The following is a 20847-nucleotide window of genomic DNA, read 5'->3' as shown; positions in this document are numbered from 1 at the left end:
GGACTGTGATTCACCTATCAAATCAGTTTGAGGTGATTTCGCATCAAGTTGCATCAACACATTCCGGCGTCACAATTTACGTATTTCTTTCAAAAAAGGCATTACTGTTATATAGTGAACTCGTGCTCGTCTCTACAGATATATTCATGTACATACCGAGAGAACAATACATTGCAAACAAGTATCAGTATTCTTTATTACGCAGGCACACAAGTTAGTCTGGGCATGGTCCATGGTCTGGGTGTATGTTTGGCACAGTAGGTACGCAGATAAGTTGTACGTGGTGTGTTCCCGACTCAGTTTGAACAGGTGTTGGTACACAAGTTACGTGTAGTCGGCGTACCAGACACACATGCGGACAGATATGTTATATTAAATAGATTACAGACAGACAGACACAATGGAGCTTAAAATGCTTAGAAAACTAGGTATTATCTAACTGCCCATCTTGTTCGCATTTTGGGATTTTTTCTTAAAGAAAAACTCGATTATTATTTCTTTTTCTCAAATTTGCCGTAATTACGCCAGGAACCCAAACATGTACTTATTGACTCAGGCATATGAACCAAGTGTGAGGTAATATTGACACTGACTTATGTAAGTGAAGTAGGTAGATTTTAGTGATAAAATACTGCATATACTGTGAGCACAATCCTAAAAGCAGTGAACGCAGTAAGATATCATTTGTTTTGCATAGTTGCCCGCACAGGTGCTCTCATTACTATGTTAAAGACTGTTACATAACCACTGACTAGAAAAATAAGTAAGTTGGAGCAAATAGTGAATATACAACACGATTTTATTTAACAAACTTCCCCGACTTGGTAAGTTTTTGGTAAGTTGGTTAAGGGGATAGTTCGCAACTGATACTTAGATCAGTTTTTCTGTTGCAATTAGTCACAGGCTTATCGACTGGACTCAAATCTGCATCCGGGCATTTGATTAATATTATACAAGGTTACATAACACATAACCGCGCATGCGTCGTTCCCTTACACGAATTATCTGGTGAGTGAAAGACATGTTTTTTCGTGATTCCTCGGCTTGAATGACAAACTATTTTCATTTGAACAATCATTGTCGTAATTTAGTTTTTTGAAAACATAAGCTGCATTCATAGTTTTACTCTAGTCTGTTTTTTCGGCGGAAACGCTGTTTAGTCAGTCCGTCTTTGAGTGATTGAGAAACGATCACTCACATATCAGTCAACGATCACGATCACCTTACATTAGACGCAATAACCCTACTCGTAATAAATATTAACTACATTAAAACACACAAACACAAAAAGAACTGAACGTTTCTTTTTAGCTCTGATGATTAAAATTTTTGTTGACGTCGAGAAAATTTGAAATTCCAACTGCCACCCAGGTGAAACATTTGCACCCTGACGGCATCTATCAACCAATGGCAGGTTTTAAAAACAAATGTCACACTGTTGAATAACTGCCAGGAACAATTTCAATTGTCATCGTCTGTTCGTTCTGGCTCCACCAACATGGAAATTGACTCAGACTGACAGTAATTTTGTTCTCGCATTTTTTTCAACTCCCAAACTTGACAATATGATTGCTTGGCTTGTGGGTCCATAGCTCTATACTTGTGTCGGTCATTAGTATTTGTGATGATATTTTAATCATTTCTGAATTATTTTGTATCATTAAATTAGTAGAAAGCCTACAAAATAAGAAAAGAAAATGTGAAAATCAATTAATGTGTTGTTGTGCTATATTTTCAGTGTGATTTAGTTGTTTATTTGAAATATATTACTGTTACAGTATTGTATATGTGTAGTTTAATTTAATACAGCAATTACCAAAATTAAGGATGTAATAAAGCTCTATTCTATTCTATTCTATTCTATAGACTTGCGTAATAAAGCTCTATTCTATTCTATTCTATTCTATTCTATTCTATAGACTTTTGCGCAGCACAAATATTCCATCTATTCCATGTTGTATTTTTGTTTTGTTTTGTTTGTCATGTATTACATATATTCAATTAATATTTTCTATTCTTTTACTAGGCATACGATTACGATTACTTTGAATACGATTATTTTGAATACGATTACTAAGAATACGACTGATAAGAATACGACTACTGATTTGGCTCAACATTACTAATTTGACATACAATTACTACGATGCCTCGACGAGTTGACGACGCTGCTGCTTCTACATCCGTAGGAGCAGCTGGGAGGACAGCAGGACACGGTGAGTAGTACTGTTTTACTACTTACTATTGTTATACAACTACCACGCTTTAAATAATTGTTGCCCGTGTTTGTATTTGTAAAATCTGTCTCTAATCAAAACCCATAACGTAGTACATATGATTTTAAATAGAATCGTAATTTTGTTTACCGGTATTAAAGAAGCAATATGGACGAGAAATTGAATGTTTTCTCACGGTCGTTTGATACTACATGCTATAGAAGAGATTGTAATGTGATTTATCAGAATCAAAAAGCATAACTCTTGTAACGCACTAAATAATATTTGTTCAGTGAAAAAACAAAACACGATTCTACGGTTTGATATTGTACGTACTAGCAAAATCAATGTAAATACAGAGATTGCAGAGTCATAGGTTGATAATGCGCATGCGTGAGTATCACATACAGAGCAAACATGGCTGCGCTGCAGAAAAGTAAAGCTTGGTCTTTCCTTACCAAGTCCGTTAAAAGCGCACCATCGCGAGAAGGAATGCCAGGAAAATAAATATTTTTGACAACATAGAGCGATGGGCCACGAATAGGTCAGAAGTGAATTTGCAAACCACTAGTAGAAGATTTTTTATGAATCGGTAAGTTGACTGATTTTATAATTTTTTTTTAATTAGGCTACACCGATTTAATTTTATGGATGACATCCGCGCGCGCATTAGTTTTCGCCTGTTCTCAAAAAAAAAAAAAAAAAAAAATCTCCGACGACTAGTCTCCACAGATCGTTTTTCTGTTCGGAACTTGCCGACTCATATTGTCGCAAAGCGCCGACTTGTCGTAAAACTCGTTTTAGACTACCTCAAAACCAAACTCCGCACAGTTAGATGCGCGTTACGTAAAGCGCAAAGACCTATGGGAAAGAGATTGCCTCAAAACATGCAAATTTTGCCATAAATGATCCAACATGGCGACCACACCACCAAAATACGTGAGCATAAAAGTTCAGAGGTGAAACGGAGGGATTGTTGTAGACTGGTACGCAATTGACGTTGGCCAGGCAGGTGGTGTAGGCCATACCGCAAAGCATCATGGGAATAAAAAGTCAGACCGTTTCATTTACGCAGAAGCTCGCACCGCGATCACATCCGGTCTGTTGGTCAACTGTCGACACGCTGAACAACAGGCACTGTATTTATCCGATTTTTTTTGCATTTTACGAATGGTAAGTATCCCAGGCTCTCTTCGTAAAACTTTTCGATGCACATAGTTGTTTGAAGGTTAATAATATTGACACTTTTGTGTGATATTATTGAAATGTAATGGCTGAACGTACGTGTGTTGTTGAGCCTTGAGTTGTTTCCGGGTTCTTCCGTTAGTAATATTCGACGCTATTACGCATTATATGTATATATTGTTCAGTATTTAATAACCGAACTATATGACATGGTTCGTTACAATTACATTATTGATGGAAAACAAAACTTGGTGAAAATGGCGGCGTTTAAGCAATCCAACAACGAAATTCTTAAGTTCTATTTTATAATTAAATAATTATTTTCAGTATTCTTTGTCAACTTGTCGTTATAAAATGACTAGCGGGGTTATAATGTCATTACGTGGATACATCGTGATTCTGTTTTGTTTTGCCAGGTTAAACAATGGGCATTAATAAGCTGTACAGCGAGTTGCACAATGCTACATGCCAGTAAGACTAAATGAATTTAGTGGCAAAACTTTAGCAGTGGATGCATTTATTATATTGCACAAAGGATGTTGTAGCTGTTGCAGACAGCTTGCTATGAAAATACCAACAGATAGGTAAATTTATACTATTCTTGATTTTTTTTAAATATTATATTTTGTTCGTTTGAGCTGTAGTATTATCAGTGTGTATTCTATTCATTTTGCCATGTTGTTTGTTATACTGGACTCAGTAAACTCCATAGCCATAAAGTTTATGTTGACTTGTACCTTCCTCAAAAGATGGGGGTAAAAAAAAATTGATACCTCAATAAATCAGAATAAATTATAACCACATGTATACAGGGAATGGATACATAAGAAGAAACACACATTTTCCCCCCTTTTTGCAGAGCTTTATCACATTTTAATATCTCCAAATTTAAATTATTGAATCAAAATCACTGCCTATCATTGATTGTTAGTGTTTTGGTCTTCCTATCCTTTGTTTGAGTCCGTGTATTTAGTTTGTTAAAAATAAATGGGTTAAATGTGCTGTTTCTGAATACCGAAGTATTAGTACTTTTCATGCAGTCGTCTGTTGAGTATCGAGTGCACCATGGAATGGCTATCTGTGTGTGGCTCGTATAGGTAGATCGTATAGTTGCAGGTAGGCTAAAGGAATAAGTGATAAATACATAGGCGTCATGAGGTATATGGTTTGACTGCTCACCAAGAACTCTGCTTTATTTACAATTAAAACTCGCTTATATAATGTATTGGTATAGTTACATATAAAGAAGCTAAGAGGTAAATATTAATTAGTGAGTGGCCAGCTGCAAGGATTAAGGTGTGTGGCCAAAGATAAAGATTATATGAGCTTAGGATTAGTATAAACTCTTACTGGTACATAAACATTTATATAAACAATTTAAATAAAAGAATTGATTCCCAACTACCTGTGCATTACATTGATTGTTCATCAATTATTTTATATGTTCTTATTGCTAGATATGTCAAGTATTTCATGAATGTTGTACTGAATTTAAAGAATTTTGGTATTACACCATTAGTTGTATTCGATGGTCAGCCGTTTCCCGCAAAAGATGCTAAAAATGAGGAACGTAGAAGGTAAGTTATATCAATGCAATGTACCATTCATCAATGGTAGACCTGCTGCAGCAATATTCAGGATAAAATCCAAAATATTATTTTATTTCATTAAAATAATAGCGTGTACCATTTTTTAATATGATTTTGATTTTTTTCCAAGAGAGCGTAGAATATCTGTGGAAAAAGGGATTGCCCTGTGGGAGCAAAAGAAATATACTGAAGCTATGCCCAATTTCTTGAAAGGTGTTACTATATCTGAAGAAATGGTGCAAGCAGTAATTAAGGTAAATAAATATTGTCTAAAATCATGACACAATGATTTAATGTTAGTTATTCTAAAAAAGGAAATTCTCATGATTAAAATTTCATATTTAAGACAAAGGTAATTTTATATGTTCATACATGCAACAAGTGATGTTGCCATTAGCTGGCTCTCTCTGTTATCATTATGTTAAGGCAGATTTGATGAAATTAAATATTTCTATTCATTTTCAGTCACTACGCAACCAAGACACTGTCATTGCTCCATATGAAGCAGATTCCCAAATGGCTTATTTATGTAAAACAGGTGTGGTCGATTGGTGTCATTACTGAAGACTCTGATGTCATTGTATATGGTGCATCAAAGGTAAAAAAGATTTTAAAAAATGTGTCATTCCAATTACATTTACTGTTTATATTGCCTGGTTAAACAATCCAGAATATTAATGTTTTTTGAAATTGATTGTCTGCAGGTTTTCACCAAGACTGATTTCAGTAGTGGAACCTCCTTTTTAGTTGAAGCTGACAAGTTACCCCAATGCTTCAATTTAGAGAACTGGACTTTTACAAAGGTCAGGTATATTTGTATCTTAGCTGGATGCGATTACTTACCATCAATTCCTGGCATTGGGATAAAGAGAGCAATAGAATTTGTTTACAAAATAAAAGAAAAGGGTATTTTGCAGGTGAACGTTGTTTTATTTATTACATGTTATTATGTTGCTCTGGTACCAGACAGGTGACAGAAATGTTTGACTACATAGAAAAATGTTTAACTTGGTTACATTTTACCATTTGGGTTGTGGTATTTCTAGTATAATATTTTTTTACTTCATTTAGGCTATTCCTAGGATGAGATACTATTTGAATCGTCAGGTCAATATCCCGGATGATTACTTGATCAATTTCACTAAAGCAGAGAACACGTTCAAATACCATCTGGTATTTGATATGGCAACACAGTGTGTTGTACCACTTAATGATTACACGGATGGATTATCACATATCAACATGCCATATGCTGGAAAGTATCCTTTTTACTTTACCCATATTAGCTGTATTGGAAGTACATGTGCTAAAGTTATTAAAAATGTGTGTTTCAATAAGCACTAATTCTAGCAATAACAGATTTACAGCCATAGATCTATGAACAGTCCAGTTAGGTTCCCATAAGCATTTACCCTGTATCATAATTAATTTTACTTGTTCCTAAGCAGACTGAATATGGACCATTCTTAGCAATTAGTTTTAGCAGTTTTTATGTAATTAAAACCTTAATTTATCACCAGAATGCTAAATAAAGAAACGGCATTTGAATTGGCTGTAGGAAATTTGTCTAGAAGCAACTTGCATGTTTTGAATCAGTATACACCTCCAGATATATTTACCAAAGTAAGTCACTTATAAATTGATATGCTATTTTCTGTTAACATGTTCAATCTTTATTTGTATTCTGCATGTAACTTACAAAACTGAGAATCCTTTGTATTTCCTGTATTCCATGTATGAAATAATAATCTGCTTAGAATTATGTGTGGCCAATATATAAATATATGACGACATGTGTGGATGGGATTCTCACTTTATTGCAATTGGAAATGGGTTTAGCTAAATACCTATCAGTGTGTGCGTGCATGTGTGTTGGTGGGTGGATTTGTGAGTGTGTGCGTGTGCGTGTGTGTGTGTAGATATATATATCAAGTTATTTTCACTATTAGTTGTGAATCACAGACATCACATTAGCAGAATAAATAATTTAAAAAAAATTTCTTCCACAGGTTTGAAGAAAAGTTACACTTCTCAGAGTTGAAAGACAGATTTCATGGACGCTACCATGTTGCCCAATCTTCACACTTCAACTTAAAAAAGTTAAAATCCAAAGTATTCTTGGCATAGAACTTGCTTTGGTAAAAGCATCAGATGAAAGAGTTAATACCCTGACGTTACCCTGTGATATAGACTGTAATAAATTATGTACTGTCATTATACAGGAAGAAAGATACCTCCTTTTATGGGACTGGGAAATGTTACAAGAAGATTATCATGATGATGATAGGCAGTCAGACAGGGTATCTGACCAGTTTGGAACTCTAGATTTATATTCCGATGATTATTCAGAAATTAGGGCTAATCTGCACTGGCTCGGAAGGTTGTAAATGATTAGCTAGTTTGAATTTGCATAACAATACTGACAATGAACGTGCATTCAACGCCACAAGTTTTTTTGTTTTTGTAGCCAATCAGAATTTATCTTTCGAGCCAGTGCAGATCAGTCGAGAAATTAGTTCTACTACTGGTAGTAGTATCCAACAGTATCTTCAGATGCTGATACAGAAATAACTCACACACTTGCTTTCAAAGTGCTTGGTAGTGCATACAAACAATGTTACCAAAATATTCTTGAGGAAGGTTCTTTAATGTTAAACAACTCTGAAGAAGTACTAGCAAGAATAGTTAGTGAACCAACTAATCCTATCAATGCACAGGCTATTGCTGTACAACTTAATTTAGGTCATGGATGGGGAGTTGTAGGATACATACCAGACGAGTTGCTGGAATATATTCACCCATTGCTGAATACAAATAAAATTACAGCAGTTAAAGTTCAGCACATAAAATTTAAGGCAACATGGAAACGTATTGGCATGTATGCAAAACTCCTTATAACGCGCAAAGGTGCATGGGATCCTTTTGTTGTCAGAAGGAGTCAGTCTGTCATGTAAACTTAGATAGCACAATTTAGCCATATACATGCGATGCCAAGTTGTTTGTTTTGTTTTGTTTTTTTTTTTGGGGGGGGGGGCTATTGTGTTGCCTGAAGATAAGGGGATTCACCAGTTTAGTATTTGGGGGAGGATGACTGATTCCCGTCGTTGTTGGCATCACACATCAACTTTTCTCATTTTCGACATCTAGTCCAAATGTTTTACTCACAATGGGAGTCTTTGCAGTTGCCCCGTCTGTATGTTCCACCAATTTCTCAAGAACCATGTGTTGGTTTTTGATGAAACTTGGTGTGTACCGGTATATGCTCTGGACTGGTGTGCAGATTTGATTAGGTTTTGGTTGAAATCTGTACATATTAATTACCTGATTTTGATTTTTGGCTCAACGGACCATAGGTCCGCTGAGCCTATGGGATGGGTTTCTGTCCTGTGTCTGTCGTCCGTCTGTCTGTGCATGACTTCTTCTCAAAAACCGTCGAACCGTTTGACTCGATTTTTGGTGTGTGGATGCCTTGACGAGTGTAGATGGTAATTTGTTCATGAGAAGTCGATCTGCCAAAAATGATGCAAATAAGCCCCCAAAAACTCTAAAATTTATTCTATGCTACTATGACACTAAGTGGTCTATAGTGCTGATGTTGATAGTGCATGTGCCTTGGGTTGTCCTCTATCAGTTTTGTTAATTTGGTAAGGAAATTTTCAATTTCCTCATTTTGGCGAATATTTTGAAATGGTCATTTTTGGTCAATAATTCTATTTTCGACTTCTTCAAAACCGGTTGCCTGAATGCTTTGATACTTGGTGTGTATGTACCTTGTGTTGACATCTACTAGATTTGTTCATCCCATGGCCATATCTTTAATTCTCTAATTTTGGCAAATATTTTTGTCATATTTGGTTAAAAATGGAATTTCAACTAACCACTATTTCCAATGCTTTGGTGTTAGGCATACATGTGTTTATTGACAACTTTGTGTGGTTGTTTGGCGATATTTCATTTAAAAATACAAATTGTTGACATCTTCAATTCAAAAATAGTACTTTTGACTTGTTCTTCAAACCAGTAGTCCAAATTCTTTGATACTTGGTACACATGTAGCTTGGATGACACTTCAATCAGTCAGTAAAAGTGGCCAAATTTATCAAAAATGTCAGAAATTCATGATTTTTTTTTATTACCTTCTCCTTTATGCACTACAATGGACAAAACTTGGGAAGATTATACAATGCCATATTGAAATTGTATGCTCACAGGGAGATGTGTAATGTTTCCCATTTGTTCGTCATTCTCGCATAGCACATGGGGTTTCCAAGTTTTCTTTGATTGGTCTATTGTTATTGTAATGAAAACAACCACTCAAGATATTTAAATGTTTATAGACATGATTTTGGTGGAAAATTATGCAATTTGCCTAATTTACATACCAATATTTAGGCTATTTTGGTGATATCTTGAGAACCATTTAATGTTTTAATAAAACTTGGTGCATAGATGTGTTGGGGCAGTTTCCAGATAGTTTTTGGTGGAAATTTATGCAAATTATCTAATTTGCATATCAGCTAGTGAAATTCAAGCCATTTGGGAGCCATTCAACAAAACTTGGTATATACATGTATTACAAATTCAGATAATTGCAAATGTTATGTTCTTTTTAAGCTCTTTGATTCTAATTTTATTGAATATTTGTTATTTTTGTAAAAAATTCCACTTTTAGCATGTTTTATTGTCTCACTTTTGGGGTAATTGTCATATACAGCACTAATCTTTTGTACAATAGCCGTTGAGCAACAGGCCATTGGCCTATTATTGGTGTAGAACATTTGAAAGCTTGTTTGCAAGCATGATGTATCACTTGGACCAAAATATTAAATGAATGAGCTTGACCTGAATGTGAAAATTTGGCTATACAACACAAGACATGGACAGACAAATTGATTTTCACACATTCATTTACTGTGCAATACTTTATTTTCACTGGGATTTGATAGTAAATAACTGTATATGGTTCATTATTTTGTGTGTCAAACATTCATAAATGGAAAATAAAGAACGCATTAATGCGTATTTATTTTTATTAAAACTGTTGAACTTACAAAGTTGAGTTTACATGTCTTATTTAGATACCAGCAGTGCAACACCAATGGAGAGTTTTGGGTGCTCATGAAGATAAAAAGCACAATTAAATTCACCATTTTCAGGTATGAGAAAACACTTTACACTAAACTAACACTAGTTTATTCAACATTTAAATGCATGTTTGGCCAGCTAAATTTAGGCTGAAAGTTTCAACAAAATCTTACCAGATGTAGTTGGTGGTCAAGTAGACATTCATAATTTGAGATTTGCTTTTCAAACAAGCTTGGCAAATAATTGTTGTCTGCTACTATAGATGCATAATGTGATTCACATTATCAACATTTATAATACACGTACATACAGAAAATACATTTAATTTTTCATCCATAGCACTTCTGCAATGAATTCAATTTAAATTATGTCCAGTCCTTGTGACTACACTAAGGCTGATGGTTTTGGAGAACTAAAAAATGACCACCAAGAGATGAAATGAACAAATCTCAAACAAGGTCCAATGAGCAAATAAACAGAAAAGATGATAGAAATCACCTCTGTTTAATAAAGATAATCTGACCTCCCGCCCTCCTTTTCACGTGGAAGGTCACCCCAGTTTTTTATCTGACATGAAGCATCTCACTAAACATGAAAAAATAAGTTTATTTCACTGGTTTAAAAGCAACACATAGTTGTGATTTACAGATACTTTGGTGTGCCAGCTAGTGTAACATTTAGTGTTTCATGAAATAAAAACCAGGGTGACTTTCCTCAATGTAATGTAAAGAAACTCAAGATACATCCAGTACATTTTACACAATTTTCATTTTTGGGGGGGTCAGCATACCTTAGCACTTTTCCATTTTTCCCTACTGCCAAGGCAAGAAATATACACAATTACATTTGACGAATAGGGGGAGGTGGTAGGGGCTCTGGTCTATTGTGAAACTGTGCACGCACACTTAGTGTTCCCCTTTGTGAAAGATTTGCACGGTTTGCATGGAAAACTCCTGGATCTGCTCTTCTTGAAATTCGCACACGATCTAAACGTTCAACTCCTTTTTTTGATGGAGCATTAAATGAAGGAAGTGGACCTGTTTGGTATCTATCCTCATTCGCGCACCAGTAATAAAATGGTAGATCAGGGTCTACTTTTTTTCCAAACTCGTTGCATATTTTCCTGCAATGTAATAAAAGATTCAATTTAGTATCACTATTAACAAACTATTAACATAATTAGCCTATTTAACTAAATAATTTGGCTAGTTAATGTTCTATTCACAGCATTATATATTTATTTGTAAGTGCATGATATCATGAACAACCAAGCTTAAAATAACTTTCATAGGCAATTATGAGCTTTGAAATTCAGGCAAACATAATGTATTTTTCTGAGCGCCTGTGCATAGAATACAAATTAACTCAGCATAGCTATTATAATAGAAGAAGACAAAATAAAAGATTTCCTTACCTCCCCTTTTTTGTTGCTTTGTTCTGTAAGAAATTGCTGCTGCACATTTTCCCCAGAAATCTTCATTCTTTGTATTCGGCCATGAATCGTCATTTTCTGTGCAATAATACAAAGAAATGAATTCCACTAGTGCAGCATCTTCTGCCTCAGTCCAGTTTCTTTTTTGGCTAGTGAGTGATATTGGTACCTAGGTAAAAGTTTAAAAAAATAATAATGTGTAAATATCTGTCATACTATTCACATACCTATTCACAGAATAACAATGCAATTAGTTTTTTCTTTTCTACACTTACAAATTCATCATCTTTGAAAAGAGATTTCCTGGAAATATGAGAAGCCCTCTGTCTTTTATGCTTTCTTGGTGTAGGGCTGTGGTCTATTGGATGGGCACTATACAAAAATCAATTTCAAAATAAATGTACATTCAATATCAACACAATCTGATTAAAATTTAATCTATTTTTTTTTTTTTTGCTGTAATGTGACCACAAAATTATTATGCTTTATTTTTGCTGCCAGGCAAGTAAACAAATGAGAGTAATTAAAACAAAACAAAATAAGATAAGTAAATTTATTTGATTTTTCCAAAATGATCTACTAAAATCTGCATGAGACGAATTCTAAAAAGTTTTCGGAACAAAATTGACACTGATTTGAAAGAAAAATAGCGAAAAAATGAAAATTTATGTATTGTCTGTATAGACGTAAAATTATTGCTAAAAATGTTAAGCTTCCCGACAATGTACTGACCGTAAAAAACTGACATAAACGATCCTTTATTTCTAAGACTTTCCAGGGGGTAATTAGGGGTTAATTTGCACCAATTGAAAGTTTAAAGTGTTGTTAACGAAACAGGCATATTATTTCAATGTTAACCCATCTTGTTAAAATTTATATCGACACGAAATTTGACGTTGCAAACCAGTGAGGTGGAAATAAAAGAAAGATGTTCCCGCCAAAGATCTTGCCAATAAACGCGATTTTCAGAAAGTTTCGACGCGAGTTTACCAACGAAAATCGCAGCATGGGAAGAGACGACTATGTGGTGTCGATATTTAACAAAAATACATAAAACATGCACATTTATAAAAAAATACGAGCCACTTACGTTCCACGCTGCAAAACACTTTCACGACTGGTCGCCATCTTGTTGTGAGTCAGAAAAAGATCGACAATAGAGGGCGCAGCGCATGGCCTACACCACCTGTTGGCCAGGGATGTTGTGTTAGCTATTTATAGCCTCGGGGTGATTCGGGTTAACTCGGGGTACTTCGTGGGGTTGACGCAGACGACGTTGTAGCATTTGTTAGTTACCGATAATAAATCTGGATATTCACCATTATCCTGGAAGTGATCTGAGTTATTTGATAACACCACATGGTGTCAGAAGTCAACGTTCCCACGAGACCCCGCCTTGGATGAAATTATTTGCTGTCAAAGAATAATTCATCGTTGGAAAATTACTCGACTGTCCTGGACGAAAGTGACGTCCATCATCTGGCGGTAAAGTTGCTAGTGTTATTATATTTATATATTACGTGACTTGCTACTTTCTGAAGCTAAACGCAGCAACTGGGAAGCGATCTAATCATATATCAAGTATCCTAGTCACAATTATTCAGTGATTATTCATAATATTACTTGCGAGAAGCCAGCGGACAATCTCGATTCGTGAGGTCAATGAACTCTGACCCGTGTACGCTCGACTAGAGAAATCACCCACCGAAGTTAGTTTTGAGGTGATAGTGTGATCGAATATGGCTACCCAGTTTCAAATAACCCCTCCAGAACAGTTTTCATTCAAAGGGGAAAATTGGGAAGCATGGATGAAGAGATTCGAGCGTTTCCGCTCTGCTAGTGGCCTTGGTGATAAACAGCAATCCGTACAAATAGACACACTGATCTACTGTATGGGGAACCGTGCAGAGGAAATTTTCAACAGTTTTGAATTTCCTCCAGCCCCTGAACCACAAGAAGGAGAACAGGCAGTAGCTTGGCCAAAATACTCTTCAGTGAAAGAAAAATTCAATGATCACTTCATAGCCAGAAGAAACATAATCTATGAACGGTCCAAATTTAATAAAAGGAAACAAAGAGAAGGCGAGACAGTAGATGAATTTATTACCGGCTTATACCATTTAGCAGAACATTGCAATTGTGGTAATCTGAAAGAGGAATTGATCAGAGACCGTATTGTAGTTGGAATTCGTGACAAGAAACTACAAAGAAAGCTGCAACTGGACAGTGATTTAACCCTAGAAAAGGCCAAGACTTCAGCAAGGCTGAGTGAACAAATTGAGAAAGAACATGAACAAATGACTAAAGAAGATGATGGCTCAAAGCAAGACAAAGCGGATATTGATGAAGTCTCCTACAAATATCAGAAAAAGTACAGATCAAAGTACAAACCATCTAAGAACACAAAACAGAGGTGTTTTAGGTGTGGAAATGGACCACATCATTTCAAGTATTGTCCAGCTAAGTCCAGTTCATGTAATAAGTGTGGCATAGTAGGCCATTGGGCAAAATTCTGTATCTCTAAGTCTGAAGGCAAACCAATGAAAGTTAATAAGTCACATGTTCAACATGTTACAAATGGAATTGATCACCTAGGCAGTACATCTAGTGATTCTAATTCAGATTCCTCAGAGACTGAGGCCTCGGCTAATATAAGTTATGCATTCTTAGGTAATGTTACTGCTAATGGGCAATTAGACTCCATTTGGAATATAGCACTGGATGTCAATAAGTGCAAGGTTAATTTTGCTATAGATACAGGTGCTGATGTTACTATTTTACCAGAAAGTGTGTACTCAAGTTTAGACCTTGGAGTTAAACTTAGTAAACCAGATAGATTCTTATTTGGTGCTAATAAGTCAAAGTTAGATTGTGTAGGGAAATTTACGGCTAGATTGAACGCCAATAATACTAAGTCAAATCAAACCGTGTATGTTGTCAAAGAGTGTCAGAAAGCTTTACTAGGCAAGCCTGCTATCCAGGCACTCGATGTAGTGAGAATCATCAATAATGTACAGGTTGAAAACCGACACCCACAGTTGTTTTCTGGGTTAGGGGTGATGAAGGGTGAATATGACATAAAGGTTGACAAGGAATTTATTCCATATGCTGTCAATGCACCCAGAAAGGTATCATCAGTTCCTCTATATAGATTGATAAAACAGAAATTACAAAAGTTAGAACAGGATGATGTAATTTTCAAAGTCAGTGAACCCACTGAATGTTGTGCCCCTATGGTACCAGTACCCAAGAAAGATAAGAATGGAAATATAGTAGATGTTAGAATTTGTGTAGATTACACAAAATTAAATAAGTATGTGAAAACTGAGAAGTATATGATCCCCAGTGTTAATGAAGTTCTGAGTAGGCTCCCTGGTGCTAAAGTTTTCAGTAAACTGGATGCTAATTCTTGGTTCCACCAAATACCATTAACCCAGCCATCACAGCTTCTCACCACATTTATCACTCCATTTGGCAGATATGCATATCGTAGAATGCCATTTGGGATTACTTCAGCTCCTGAGCATGCGCAAAAGCGAATGTCTCAAATTTTAGATGACCTTGAGGGAGTGGAGGTCTTTATTGATGATATTTTGATTCACGGGCCAAACCAAGCTGTACATGATTCTAGGCTTGAGGAGGTGCTGGCACGATTAGAGGAAGCGGGCATGACTCTAAACAAAACTAAGTGTGAAATTAGTCGTCGTATGGTTCATTTTGTCGGACATATTGTATCAGAAAATGGCATCGAACCAGACTCTGAAAAATTCAAAGCATTAACTGATATGCCATCTCCAGAAAATATTCACGATGTAAGCAGATTCCTGGGCATGGTGAACCAATTTAGCAAATTCTCCCCAAAGTTGTCAGATCTCACCCATCCAATTAGAGAGCTATTACAAAAGGACACCTTATGGTCTTGGGATGCTAACCATGAAAGGGCATTTAATGAAATTAAAGTAGTGTGCGTAAATAGCCCATGCCTTGCTCTGTATGATCCTAAATTGGAAACAAAAGTTGCCAGTGATGCTTCAAAAATTGGTTTAGGGGCTTGTTTGTTTCAAAAGCAAATTAACGGGGAGTGGAAGTTAGTTTTCTGTGCATCAAGATCAGTTTCAAAAACTGAACAAAATTATGCCCCTATAGAAAGGGAGGCACTAGGGGTCACTTGGGCATGCGATACATTCGCAAATTTTCTGATTGGTCTCAAATTCAAAATTGAAACAGACCACAAACCTCTTGTGCCCCTTTTTGGACAAAAAGATTTGAATGAGCTCCCACCTAGAATACAGCGATTTCGAATTAGATTGATGAGATACCATTTTGATAGATTTCATGTACCAGGCAAAGATCTCATTGTACCAGATGTCTTATCCAGAGCTCCCTGTGCCATTAAACCAGATAAAGAAAGTAAACAATTGCGTAGAGAAGTTAAATCATATGCTTCTAATGTTGTAAGTCAACTTCCAGTCACATCCTCTTATTTATCAGCCATATCGCAAGAACAGCATAGTGATGCAGTGTGTTGTAAATTGATTGAGTTCTGTAAATATGGGTGGCCAGATAGACAATTGCTATCAGGCACTCTAAAAGCATACTATCCATTTCGAGCAGAAATTAGTTATGTTGATAAAATCTTGATGAGAGGGTCTAGGATTATTATTCCTAGCTCAAAAAGATTAGATGTTTTAGATATGTTACATGAAGGTCACCAGGGGATTGTTAAATGTAGAGAGCGGGCCAAGTGTTCTGTATGGTGGCCAGGTCTTAGTGGTCAAATTGCCGATTTAGTATATAAATGCAAAACTTGCATACATCACAGCCCAGACGTGATAGAACCCATGATTCCCTCAGACTTCCCTGAACGGCCATGGCAGAAAGTGGCTGCAGATTTGTATTTCTTAAAGAACACCACATATCTCCTGGTTGTGGATTATTACTCAAGATTTGTAGAAGTTGCTAAATTAGAGGACACATCAAAAAGTAGTGACATAATAGTTCATTTACAATCTATGTTTGCCCGACACGGGATACCCGATGAATTGAGATCAGATAATGGACCCCAGTTCTCAAGTTGGGAATATAAAACCTTTGCTGAGAAATATGGGTTCATGATTGTGACCAGTAGTCCAATATATAGCCAGTCAAATGGAGAGATTGAACGGGCTGTCAGGACTGTTAAGCAGCTTATAAAAAAATCAGCGGATCCATACTTGGCATTAATGGCATACCGGGCAACCCCATTAGCCAATGGATATAGTCCAGCTGAGTTGCTATTTGCTCGTCGTATTCGGACGACAGTCCCAATTCTACCATCACAGTTAAAACCCAAACTGCTGGATATAGAAAATCTTAACAAGTTTGAGAGGGATTATCGTGCAAAAGCTAAATTGAACTATGATAGGTCACATCGCGTCAAGGAAATGCCTGAACCAGGAGCAAAAGTTCTGGTTAAGGACATGCAGTCCCATGGCGAGGTTGTGCATAAATTGCGTGAACCTAGGTCTTATGAAGTAGCTATGCCCCACAGGGTGATTCGTAGAAATAAGAAGTATTTAGCTCCATGTGGTCATGAGGATGACCTCCCACCACAAATTGAGGTAAATGGAAAATCTGAAACCACAGTTCAGAGAGCACCATTGACCATGGGGACTGAAAAGCAAAATGTGGTACACAGACCCCAGCCTGAATCATCTACTCTGCAAGAATCAAACTTTACTGAATATAGAACCAGATCAGGCAGAGTCATTAAACCTCCCAAGAGATTAGATTTGTAATTCTTTTGACTTGCAATTACTGTATTTCTTCAGATAGTTTCGATTTTTGCCAGCCTTATTGGCATTAATGTGTTGTATTTTTGAAGTTGTTCGCATTGTACTGAAATTGTACTTTATGGTGAGTTTGACTTGTAAGGGGGATGTTGTGTTAGCTATTTATAGCCTCGGGGTGCTTCGGGTTAACTCGGGGTACTTCGTGGGGTTGACGCAGACGACGTTGTAGCATTTGTTAGTTACCGATAATAAATCTGGATATTCACCATTATCCTGGAAGTGATCTGAGTTATTTGATAACACCACAAGGGAGACGTTTACACAGCTATACGAGAGGTCGGTAGCGGCATGCGAGTTTCGCCCAGACAACTTTGAGAACATATTGTCCAGAGTGGCTGTCCCGCGTTTCTTCTGCAATGATGAGAGAAATGGGAGGTGTATGGTGGCCTAAAAGTCGGTCAGGCGACAAATCAGTTCGGTTGCTTTGTCCGCATTGAAGTCGACAAAACTGCAACAAAGGCAAGCAGAAGCTCCTTGGCCGAAGTCCCCTTATTATTATTTTTTTCATTTTCTGATTCAGATAATTTGCTTGCACACACATTCAGTAATATTTTGATCATATGACCCATTTTCTTCAAGACACATGTACATACTAATTTTCTGCATCCAAATTTTTGTTGACTCTCCGTTGGTGTTTTTTTTTCAATATCGAGCCTCTTATAATTTGTTACATAGTTGAAGTAGTTCTTGAGCATTTGTGTCTACACTTAGTCTATCTGAAGTGTCACTTTAAAAGCTGTAGTTTGAATGTCAAAGAAGTTAATTTCCAGGTTGCTGTTGACAAACTTATTGTTCATTTTTAATTATTTATTTTTTTCAATACAACACAGTAAGTTTTTCTTTATTATTGAGTTGATGTGTATGCCTTTGGCAAAGCTAACATCTGCCTTATCCTCTTGCCTTTTCAAAATCAAAAGTGATGATACCTGTGACAGTAATACAGTACGAAATGTGTACATCAGCATGTGCCTCCTACAAATTAAGACTTGTTTTTTTGATACACTGTGGTTAAATTCGTAATAATAGCTCCGTAGTCCTGTTGTTTTAGCAGCATTTTTTAGTTTTTGCAGAATTTTTTTTTTTCGCCCTCTCGCATTAGTTTTGGGGTCTTCAGAGGATGTCATCCATAAAATTAAATCAGTGTGGCCTTATTGTTTGTATATTATTGTTCGTATATTGTTGTGAGCTTTGTTAGTGAGTGCATGTTTTCTTTGTGTAACCATTTTAATTCCTTCCGAGGAGTTTTAAGCGTTCTTTAATCAATTGAAATTCATACGCGGAAATACATTTGTTTTGTTTTTGCATTATGAATTCAATTTTATCGCGTCGTATTCCATCTAGGACTAAGGCTCTCGATATTGGCAGACTATCACTCATTGATATTTCACATTCACTTTAATAATTCGTTGTTTACATTTATCGTTACTGTTCAGTGGCAACAGTCAGTCGTCAGCCAGTTACCAGTCACCGAAATATGTGGCACCGACAGGACAGTAGTTGTCTATTGAGCGACTGCCCAAACCGACTGTAGACTGACATGTTTTTGAAGTTTGAATCGTGTGTGTTAATTTTGGTGTTTGAGATGAGAATATTCTGTTTTTGCTTTTTATATTGTCAAGTTACTGATTGTTGATCTAAATGTTATTTTTATTGTCTACCATCACATGTACATATTATTTATTCACCGATCCATGTGCTTTTACATGGGTTGGCAGGGACAGTTTTAGGTGGCTTGCAGCTGCAGTTTAAATTCTGTATTCAAAGCAAAAAAGTCAAAGCTGAATAAATGAACTGGCAAGCCAGAGTATGATGTTGTTGCCTGGTAACATTATTATGAAAAATATAATATTGCTTTTAAGGCACAATGCTTTTTTTGGACTATATTTTCCTATTCAATTTGTGTTTAAATCCTACATTGTTATTAATAGATGGTTTTAATGATGGCCTCATCACATCACTGGAACATGCTGTCTCAGTTTTAATGAAAATAAACTAATCTTACTTTTTAATTTATTTTTTTCAGACAATATATATTCAGCAATAAAGCATATGGCATACTGCTAAGATTCTTACCAAGAAAATTATCAAAGTAGGTAGTCTAGTACAAATTTCTGTCTGTCTGACCGTGAGTGTTTGCCAAATCTCGTTCAACCACTATCTTTTGAGTTGCAGGATGATTGGCATGAAACTTGAAGCGCAGCTACTATATCATGATCACATGGCTTAATTAGATGTTAGTACCAATCTATGCATGTTAATTAGCTAATTTACATAGTTTTACTAATCAATCAGTTTTCACAAGGGCAGTCCATGTTTGTGTCTGTGTATGCGTGCATCTATATCTATATATAGCCATATCTCCAACATGCTTAGACAGAACTTTACACATATATTATACTAGTATTGAACAATTATGTTAGATCCAATTCTAATTAGGTGATTACTATAAAAATTTGACAGATATATTTATATGCTATGATCTTCCAACCACATGCTGTAATCTCCATCCTCCCATCTTATACTGTGATCTGCCCTATCTATGTGATGATATCCTCATCCTACCAATAATACAAACAGGGACTATGTCATCGACAATGACTTGTGTTCAATAATGGTTTAATGTGCATGGTAATACTTTGTTTCAATGACTTCTCCTGGACAATAGTTCTCCTTTTTGTGCCCTGAAATGGAAATGCATCCAAATAAAGACAGAAATTGCAGACAGTTTTATAATTGTTTTCATTACAGGGTATATTACTTCAAGCTGTCAATGGACACGAGTGGACCTAGACATGAGTGCCAACAGAAGAAGCTAGTGGTGATGGAGAGTGGTTGCAGAGAGGAACCAAGGCATATTGTGTTTGAAGAAGATACCTTTCTACTTGAATGCAAGGTGAGTTTAACAATCAAGATATTTTGAACAGGTCTATGTTATTAAAAGGAAATTGTATTGATGATGAAACTATAAAATCACTTTTTTTTTACTACATTTACAGGGAGATAGGTGAGCTCGAAACATTTCAACAGCAGATATTGCAATATGCCAGTAAATGGTTAGCATGTATTCACCCTCCCAGTTTATAGAGCAAGAAACCCTCTTGCAGCAATCGTCCACAATGTGCATTACAATAGAGAAATCAAGAGAAAACAGAATGGTGAGTACAAAATTAAATTTATATGTCCCCGTCGAACTTGGTCCTAAACTGCACGTCACTTTTTTAACTCCGCTGTTGACAAAGTCAACTACGTGGAGCTCTTTATATTACTGATTGTCTGGCGTCTGTAGCCTGTCGTCAACATTTTACATTTTTGCCTTGCCCGTAGTGTAGTGTAATATGACTCAAGTAATTTGTACCTTATCAGTTTCAAATTTATATATGTTATAACAAAAGTGTAAGGATAACAAAGTTCAATATTGGTGCACTTTACATGCATAATTATGGAGTAATTATTGTAGTGCACAAACAAATTCCAAGTTCTACAGGTCCCGTAAATCATCTAATTAATGG

The 20847-nt window shown here is 36.0% G+C and overlaps 2 protein-coding genes and 1 long non-coding RNA gene across 4 annotated transcripts; 2 read left to right on the top strand and 1 right to left on the bottom strand.

Moving 5' to 3' along the window:
• The first annotated feature begins 964 nt into the window (after positions 1–964).
• LOC146734677 (uncharacterized) lies at positions 965–20491 on the top strand. Of its 2 annotated transcripts, none has more exons than XR_014931634.1 (5): positions 965–1008; positions 2027–2216; positions 19362–19427; positions 20103–20231; positions 20335–20491. It is a non-coding gene; the product is annotated as an uncharacterized LOC146734677 (long non-coding RNA). The 2 variants fall into 2 exon arrangements; XR_014931633.1 differs by having other exon boundaries at positions 20087–20231.
• LOC144360589 (exonuclease 1-like) lies at positions 2971–10044 on the top strand. Its single transcript, XM_085508112.1, is given in 10 exon segments — positions 2971–3389; positions 3818–3985; positions 4859–4978; positions 5121–5244; positions 5456–5539; positions 5541–5588; positions 5695–5907; positions 6062–6249; positions 6511–6613; positions 7000–10044. Coding segments are annotated over 9 exon segments (1005 nt in total). The 5' UTR covers positions 2971–3389; positions 3818–3866; the 3' UTR covers positions 7006–10044.
• Positions 10003–12656, bottom strand: LOC100366283 (uncharacterized). The gene is made up of 3 exons (XM_085508113.1): positions 12598–12656; positions 11490–11676; positions 10003–11198 (listed from the first exon to the last, which is right to left on the bottom strand). The coding sequence occupies exons 2-3, from the start codon at positions 11534–11536 to the stop codon at positions 10916–10918; spliced, it is 330 nt and encodes a 109-aa protein (XP_085364239.1). The 5' UTR covers positions 11537–11676; positions 12598–12656; the 3' UTR covers positions 10003–10915.
• Positions 20492–20847: the final 356 nt, after the last annotated feature.

The sequence above is a fragment of the Saccoglossus kowalevskii genome, chromosome 14 (assembly GCF_978046115.1).
Source record: "Saccoglossus kowalevskii chromosome 14, keSacKowa6.1, whole genome shotgun sequence".
NCBI classification, from domain to species: domain Eukaryota; kingdom Metazoa; phylum Hemichordata; class Enteropneusta; family Harrimaniidae; genus Saccoglossus; species Saccoglossus kowalevskii.
This window is presented reverse-complemented; position numbering and strand designations above follow the sequence as displayed.

What these genes read in the sequence shown, in the direction of transcription:
- LOC100366283 (XM_085508113.1), bottom strand. Translation starts at nt 11,536, where the DNA reads ATGTGCAGCAGCAATTTCTTACAGAACAAAGCAACAAAAAAGGGGAG. An exon ending in AAAGCAACAAAAAAGGGGAG is followed by an intron (nt 11,199 to 11,489) that starts GTAAGGAAATCT and finishes ATTACATTGCAG; the next exon opens with GAAAATATGCAACGAGTTTG.